The sequence below is a fragment of the Octodon degus genome, unplaced genomic scaffold (assembly GCF_000260255.1).
Source record: "Octodon degus isolate 3935 unplaced genomic scaffold, OctDeg1.0 scaffold00073, whole genome shotgun sequence".
Classification (NCBI taxonomy): domain Eukaryota; kingdom Metazoa; phylum Chordata; class Mammalia; order Rodentia; family Octodontidae; genus Octodon; species Octodon degus.
Window position 1 is genome coordinate 4720695 of NW_004524649.1, and position 7889 is coordinate 4728583.

The 7889-nt window shown below is 54.0% G+C and overlaps 1 protein-coding gene across 1 annotated transcript; it reads right to left on the reverse strand.

Moving 5' to 3' along the window:
- Positions 1–454: 454 nt before the first annotated feature.
- On the reverse strand, positions 455–7883 carry Pax1 (paired box 1). Its single transcript, XM_004635582.1, has 5 exons — positions 7833–7883; positions 6878–7507; positions 5358–5500; positions 4736–4958; positions 455–546 (listed from the first exon to the last, which is right to left on the reverse strand). Exons 1-5 carry the CDS (start codon positions 7834–7836, stop codon positions 455–457), a joined length of 1092 nt encoding a protein of 363 aa, XP_004635639.1. The 5' UTR covers positions 7837–7883.
- Positions 7884–7889: the final 6 nt, after the last annotated feature.

Genomic DNA, 7889 nt, shown 5'->3' on the forward strand with positions numbered 1-7889 from the left:
GTGGTGGTCTGGGTTAGGGGGCACAGAGAAAGGGCAGAGAGAGTGAGCTGGGCTTTCCCGAATTGGGGAACCAGGGGCAGGAATTGCCCTGCAGTGAGGGGAACCAAGGTCTGGGCTGTGAGAGTGAGACTGAGGAAAGAAGGGTAAGGATGAAGAGAGGGAAAGGGAGGAGAGGGAGGAACCAGGGAGGACAAAGGGGAATTTGAGGCCCTGTGTAAGGAAGGACCCCGTAAGAGCTCCACAGTCTACAGCCCAAGTTCAGTGGGGGGCTAAGGAACCAGCCAAGGAAGATGTGTGCCTACTGTCCAAAGCAGGCAGTGACCGGAGTGCTGCTCGTACGGGCCCTGCAAGTGCTCTGGTCATGTGGTCCACGGGTGCTTGGGTCTTCAGGTGCTCGGGTCCTCGGTCCCAGGGCGTCCCTTCCGCACTCCGCCCGTGGCACCGGCCAGCGGTCCTAGGAGGAGGAGGCCGGAAGCGGCAGTCCGTGCAAGCTACCCAGAGTGTCCGCAGCCTTGCTGCCTGGACTAGGGGGCTTCCGATCAGGGCCTGCGGAGGGAGCACAGGGCGTCGCTGGTCACCGAGGGAAGAACCAGAGACAGACCCGGGGCGCAGGAGCCTCCCGAGCAGGGCGGGGTGGGGCGCAGGGACCGCGAGCTCCCATGTCTGGGCACCACACACACGGAGGTGGCACCTGTGTCTCCGCCTAGCCACGACTCGCTTAACTTGGGTTGCTAGCCCCGGCACTCATACCCCAGGACCCCTGGCTGCGGGTACAGGAGGTGTGAGCGAGTGCAAGGGCAGAGGCTAAGATCGGCGAGATCGCTCAGCCCCGACATGGAGTGCAGCCGGCTCCCGCTTAGAGAGAAAAGTCGCCCAGCGTCGCTGTGACAAGCAGCAGGCTTCGTGGTCCCCGAGATCCGGCACACCAGAGGTGCTCACCGCTGCGTTCCCGACCCTTGGGTGTCTGATTAAGTGGTGGGGCTTGTGAGATCAGGCAGTGTTCTGCCTGCTGCTGTCATTTGGGGTTTCAAAAAGGGGCCCAGGTTGTGTTACTGGAAGCCAGAAAGCAATTTCCCTCCACCGGCCTCAGTGCTCCCTTGTTCTGCATCTCCCACACACAGTGTTTATACCCGCAGGGGCCTCTTTTTAATTCTCTACCTTTCTCCCAACAGACCCTGCCTACGGGGCACAGGGCAAGCTTGGGGTGCCTTGGTCAGGATGACCGGGTGCTCTGCATTATTCCCTGCAGCTGTCCTCCCAGCTCCAGGCCAGCTTGCTGTGACCTGTGACCGCAGGAGCTGCAGGGCCACCTCAGAGCCGGGGAAACACATTGCATGCAGCTGCATTCGCAGAGACTTTTTAAGAAATCTTAGGACATTTTCAGGACAGATGGATCCGACCCCTGGCCCTCAGTCACCTCTCAGCTCTCCTTCCTACACAGTGTGACTGTCCAGCCTGGGCTGCGGTTGGACCTTTGCTTTCTACCCCTCCCATACTTCAGGGAGGACTTGCTCAGAAAATCAAGCAGGGGAGGTTTCTCAGCCCATCCCGGATCCCTTAGAAATAAGGAGGAAAAAAAAGCACTGATTAAAAATACACAACGGGTTGCGCTGGCAGAGGATTCCAGCTCTTCTTCTCCAAGGAGTTCTGGGTCTGTGTCACTGGCCTAAGCAGCCTGAGCCTTGGGGTTCTCCAGCTCACGGAACTGAGAGTGGGGATTTTTTAAAACTTTGATCTGGGGTTGTTGTGGACAAAAGGCAGCTCAGCGCTGGCTCAAGTGAGCCCCAGCCTGGCAGTGGGGTCCTAGGGTTCTGGGATGCCAGCACTCCAGTGATATCTGACAAAATTAATTTTCAGGATCCTCTAAGAACTAATTTCGGGGCCAGGGTAGATAGCTCAGTAGAATAAGTGCTTGCCTGGCAAGCGCAAGGGCCTGAGTTCAATCCCTAGTTCAGAGAAGAAAAAAAAAAAAAACTAATCCCCCAGCAGAGCTCCTGGAACAAAGCTGCAGGTATCTTTAGCAAATATAAACAACAGTTTCTTCCCACACAGGGCAGCATCCTACAGATTTGAGTTCGGAATCTTTCGTTTTTCCAGGGAAAGGTTAGGGTTCTGAAAATAGGAGGTGAATAGCAGCTGTCTTGAGGGAGCATCCGGTGGCCGCTGTCACTTTGGGGAGCAGGCATTTAGCCTGCCCATGGAAAAACTTGTGGTGAAAAGTGAACACTCCTGTCTCTCCACTCCTTTCAGGGGATGTGAAGATGATCAGACTGGCCACCTTACCATGAAAAATTAATCAGCTGTAATACTTAATTTGACATTCAATTAGGTTCTCCTTGGAGTAACTACTGGATGTTCATCTAATGTAGGGGACATACAGTTAGACAGATAATACTGTTTGTGTTATCTGTGTACATTAGAGGCTTGAAAAACTTTTTTACTGAAAATAAGCTTAGGAAATGTCATTCCTACTATTATAAACTGAACGACAAGTAATAATAGAAATCTGATTTATGGGGTTGACCTATTTAGAGGTATTAATTTTTCAAAAGTGGGTTACAAATAAATTGTAGTAACTTGCATCACTTTATCTTAAAAAAGCAGTTCTAGGCAAGGAAGATCTTTGCCATTTTTCCGCCCCTAAAAAGAAAAAAGAATAAGAACTCACAACCCAAGTGTGTATGTAATTTTCATGCTGTGAAAGCGGATACACAACAAGTGATTGTTTTTGTGTTCCTCTGACAAAAACACTTACATGCCAACTTGAAAATTTGTTAGCAGTAATGGGCCTGGGTTGTTCCATGAGCCTTTATCTGAACCTTTTGAATAACTGTGAAGATCAGACACTAAAATATTAATTTATAACCAGAATAGCCAAATATGGTTGTGGATTTTGAAAATACTTCCTAATCGCAAGCAGATCTAACCCCAAAAGGCACTTGAATACAGCACTGTTCAAAGGCTGTTTTTTAAAAAAAGAAGGCACTGTACTCACCAAAGAAAACCAACCACCAGTGAACCCAAAAGCCGAAGTCACATCCCTTTCTGAATTAACTAGAAGCCATTCAAAATTAAAAACTGACCTTTTACCTGTGGGTCTCAACTACACTTCCTAATAGATTTCTAAAGGAGGATTTTAAATGCCCCAGGAAAGGTGGCTAATTTGGAAATGACTGCACCCCAAGTGAAATGGGGTTATTCCTTTTTCTAAGAATGCCTTCTCTTTGGGGTCAACCCAGGAGAAATGGTTTAAACTTGTGGATAAAGTATTTGAGATCAAATGAACCTGCTCAGTCCAGTGACTTCTGCAGAGAAACAAAACCTATTTTGATTTTGATTTCAACACATAGCCCTGGGTATGGAGGGGCACAAGGAAGGTCTAGGACACAACACCAGGATATGGGGGGCTGGCAAGAGCTCTCAGCCTCGATTTAAAGTTTTCCTTCACTTGGATTTTCCTCTTAAAAGATCAACGGCATTCCCTGATATATAAATCAAGTAAGTTGTAAAGGAGTTCTAAATTTCAATTTTCTTGAATTTTCTTTTCTTGGATTTATCTCTAATTGGGTAAATGAGGATTATCCTAATGTCCCAGGATATGTGCTTCCCAGTGAAAGTGGAAAGAGAAAAACTATATTTTTCTAGCAGGTCACTGCTCTGAACAGCATCTCAACAGTCACATACTCCCAAGATCTGGTTTCCCAACCTCACTAAGTTTATGTGGAAGTGGCACTTTGAAGAAGGAAGCCTCTGCTGTCACCTGCTTGCCCCTGCCACCTACTACCACCTCCTTAGGTGAGAGACAGGTACCCTAACACGGGCCCTGCTGTGATGAGGAAAGCTGCTAGCTCAGTACACAGCCAGTCTTTTGGGCTGGGACTCAAAACTCTGGAGGTGACACCCATCCCCCTTTCTATCCTAGAGCTAAGAAATTGCAAATTCCTGGAGATTAAAATCTAAACACAAACAGCTTCAAAATTAACAAACCCAGCCCCAGTTAAAGAGTCAAAGACAAGTGAATTTTTCCCAAAGTAAAGGGAAAACCAGAACTTAATGGGCAGTGTAAGCCGATGCCCTTCTCATTGCTACCCATCTACTAAATCCCTGAAATCTCTCAGTTTTAACACCAAATCTTTAACAGATCTGAGGAAGAGGGAGTACAGAAGGAGGATGGAGAAGGAATACAGAAGTCTCAGTCACACTGAAGCACAGAGGGACTGAGTCTAGAATTAGGGACAAGTAATTGAAACGCTCACTTTTCCTATGTGTTTAAGGAAAATAATCTAAGGTGAAGACTAAGACCTGATTTTAAAAAAGAAAAACTTGGAAGAAACCGCGGAGCGGTGACCACTGGAAGGGTCCAGGTGAGAGGTCAGGTGAAAGTCGGGGCACCTGGCCTGGAAGGTTCAAGAGCCAGGGCAGCTCTGCCGAAAGCAAGGCTTCGGGACCGCCAACGGGTGCAGATGGCGCCCCCGAGACCTCTGAGGGACTGGGAGCCGAGGGCCTGCCTAGCAGGGAACTAACGTCGCCAAGGCAGGGCAAGAGTCTGATTGGAGCCTGACTTCAGGCGCTCTTGTGGGGCACGACGCGCTTCCAGAATTACACTCAACTTTCGGGAAAATTTCTGCCCAGCGCCCTGTCCTTTTCTCGCTCTCGTCCTCCCCTTCGCTGGGTTCCCCGGCCTTTCCTCCCCCTCTAACATCCCTGCGCCCCAGCCCCTGCCCGTGCTCCTCACCTTCTCGGCTGGGATGCTTGAAGGTCACGGCGGCGGCGAGCTCCCCGCCGTGCACTGAAACGCTGGCCCCGGGCGGCGCCAGTGGGGGTCCCTGCGCGGGTGGCCAAGGCGGGCCTGGGGCTAGGTAGCCGCCTGCCGGCGCGCTGTACACACTGTGCTGATTGGAGGCTGGGTAGGCGCAGGCCGGGAGGAAGCCGCCGACGGCGGAGAGCCCGGAGGCCGACTGCGGAGGACAGGCTCGGTCAGGGCCCTGCACCGAGGCCATTGACTCCCTTGTCGCCCCATCAATCAAAGGGCAAGGCCTAACCCCTCATTCTCCTAGCGAGGACCTTGCGGTCAAGCGATTTTTAAGGTCTGCCCAACTGTCACTAAAGGTAATAAAAAGGGAGGAAGTCATTGTGTACACCATCGGAGTTTGGCCAAGGGCTCCCTGAGCGTCTGTGGTTCGGTTCGCAAGTCCCGCTTGATTAACAAAAACGTCCCGGGAAAGCGGCCTTCCCAAACCGGCAGGCAGGAAAGAACAGAAATGCGAGCTCTGCGGAAGGCCGCGCGGTCCTTCAGCGCTTTTCCCCGTAAAGGTCGCCTTCCTCCCCACCTCACCACGGCCTCCGCCTTGGGTTACCTGGGTGTACTTAATGTCCGCCTCCAAGGCCGGTTTCTCGAGCCCGTTCACCGCGGGGGCAGCGGGGAAGGTCGAGCGGTTCACCCCAGCCCACTCTTCCATCTTGGGGGAGTAGGTGGTGCCTTCGCTCCCAGCCAGGGCACCTGGGGGGATATGGTGTGGGTGGGTCAGAGGCAGGCACTTCTGTGCTGAGCACACGTGCAGCCCTCCAGCCTGGATGGTCACTCAAGCCCGCGACTAAGGGGCGGCTGCCGTCCAGCGTGAGCGTGCTCCGTGTCCCCACAAGCCCTAGAGGTGAACAAAGCTCTCCTTTCCAGGCAGTTGGAGAGGAAGTGAGAAGCCGCCGGCCCTGCTTTTCCTCCGGGTGGACACTGGAAAGGAAAGCGAAAGGCCTGCTCTTCGATCCCTGCAGCCTGAGACCCGCTTCCCGCGAAACAGTGCCCACCCGGCTGCCCCGGGCCGGACGCTGTGGGCCAGTCTGCAGCCCATCTCCTCGAGATTGCGATATCTAGAAGGGACTAAGTTCAAATTCACAAAATACCGTGTATTTCTCAATGTCTAAAGAAGTGTCTGGAGGGGACAGTTGGACCCTGAACTATCTCCTAGAAGTCCGTCATCCCTTCCACCCAGACACCCAGCAGCTTCTGGCTCACGGGTGCACCTAGCACATTGAAGGAAGCTTGATGCGGGAATGCAGGCTGGTGCCGACACCAGAACCAGGCCAGACTAGTTAGAGCCACCCAGAGAAACTGTAATTCCAGCTTCAGAGGCCTTCCCCACTAGTGTAGGGGCTCTGCAGTTTCTTCCCCCAGCATCCTCTAGACTTCCTCCTAGACTAAGGTGAACTTGCTTCTTACCCTTCTACCAAGTGGCTTAGCATGAAAGAATAACCGCGACCCAGACCTACTGAAGAGACCTGGCTCAGCTCCCATATACATCTCTCTGGAGCAGACGCAGAAGTTATCCCAAATCCGTCTCCAGAGACGACTGACAGTTGTAGAATTTTAACTGCAGGTGAAAAGCAAGAGTAGGTGGTGGTAGTGGCTATAGCCTGAGGGTGCCAGCGCCCTCCAACCCAGCTCTAGAACCTGCAAGGCCCAAGAGCAGCTAGAGATCTAGGACATACCAAGAGACAGAACTGGGTCCCTTTCTCTGGGCCAGGCCGGGGAGATAGAATCCTTGGGAAACAGCAAGGAACCCTAAAGCTAAAGAAAGGGTCTCAGAATGACCTGGGCAATTGGCAATACTCAGATTTGGCAACAGGGCTTCACATTTTTTTTTTCAAGATTGGAAAAGTGGGATTTCAAGCCTCTGAATTGGCGGTCGGCAATGGCTCTTCCGTTTGGGAAATATTTTCCATATTTGTCATAAAAAGTTCAAGATGTCCGGGGGCTCCCACAGAAAGTTCCAGCCCCCCAGCTCCCTGGCAGCCCCGAGCTCTCTCCTGTGCCAGAAGCAGTCGAGGCAGCGGGAAAAACGGTCCCTCGCGCACCGCTGCAGGGCAAAGAAGGAGGACTGACCTGTTTGCTCCATCAGCGTCCGGATGCCCAGGATGTTGCTGACGGAATGCGCCGAGGGCCACGACCGCGGGATGCTGACGTGGCTTGCCGAGCCGGGGACCCCAGGATGGCCACCCATCTTGGCGCCCGTGGGCGACACGGGGGTGGGGTAAGGGTACTGGTAGATGGGGTTGTAGGGCAGCGCCGGCTGGGGCGGCGGCTGCTTGCTGGGCTCATAAGGCCCGGGCTGCGCCAGGCTACCGATCTTGTTGCGCAGGATGCGGCTGATGGAGCTCACCGAGGGCACGTTGTACTTGTCGCAGACACCGTCGGCCAGCAGCCGGTCGCGGATCTCCCAAGCGAAGATGCCAGGATCTCCTTGCTTGTAGTCCCGGATGTGTTTGACCACGTTTGGGGTGGTGACGCGCGGCTTGCTGCCCCCGATAGCCCCGGGCAGGATGGAGCCGGTCTCATTGTAGCGCGCCAGAATCTTGCTCACGCAGCCATGGGAGACGCGCAGCTGCCGGCTGATGTCACAGGGTCGGATGCCCAGCTGCGCCAGTTCGACGATGCGCAGGCGGATGGCGTTGGGTAGGGGGCGGCCATTCACGAACACGCCGCCCAGCTGGTTCACTTCGCCGTACGTCTGCTCTGCGATGCGCCCGACCAGAACCAGCCAGGGAGAAGAAAACGCCGAAGGTTAGCCACTGGGGGCGGATTGCACCCGGGCGCGCCCCCGAGGGCTACAAGACAGCTGAGTCCAGACGAACCGCCTGGGTCCAGCTCCAGGAGAGCGGCCGCTGAAGGGGACACTGCAAATTCCTGCCTTTTCGCGACCTTTGCTGGTCCACTTAGGGAAACACCCTCCCCAACTTCAGAAACCGCCCGAGAGTTCTGGGGACCCGCAGAATGTGGTTCGCCCGGGAAAGTGAATCCTCATCCCTCCCGCGCCTGCCCGCCCGCCCCTCGCCCTTACCCATGGCGCGCGGGCCGGCCGGCTGCCTGGCGCCGGGGCGGCGGGGGATGGGCCCGG

Bases quoted from the DNA above. Each gene is read 5' to 3' on its own strand.
- Pax1 (XM_004635582.1), bottom strand. The intron at 5,501-6,877 runs GTCAGTCCTCCT...ATATCCCCCCAG, and splicing joins GACGCTGATGGAGCAAACAG to GTGCCCTGGCTGGGAGCGAA. The intron at 4,959-5,357 runs GTAACCCAAGGC...TGTCCTCCGCAG, and splicing joins CGGACATTAAGTACACCCAG to TCGGCCTCCGGGCTCTCCGC.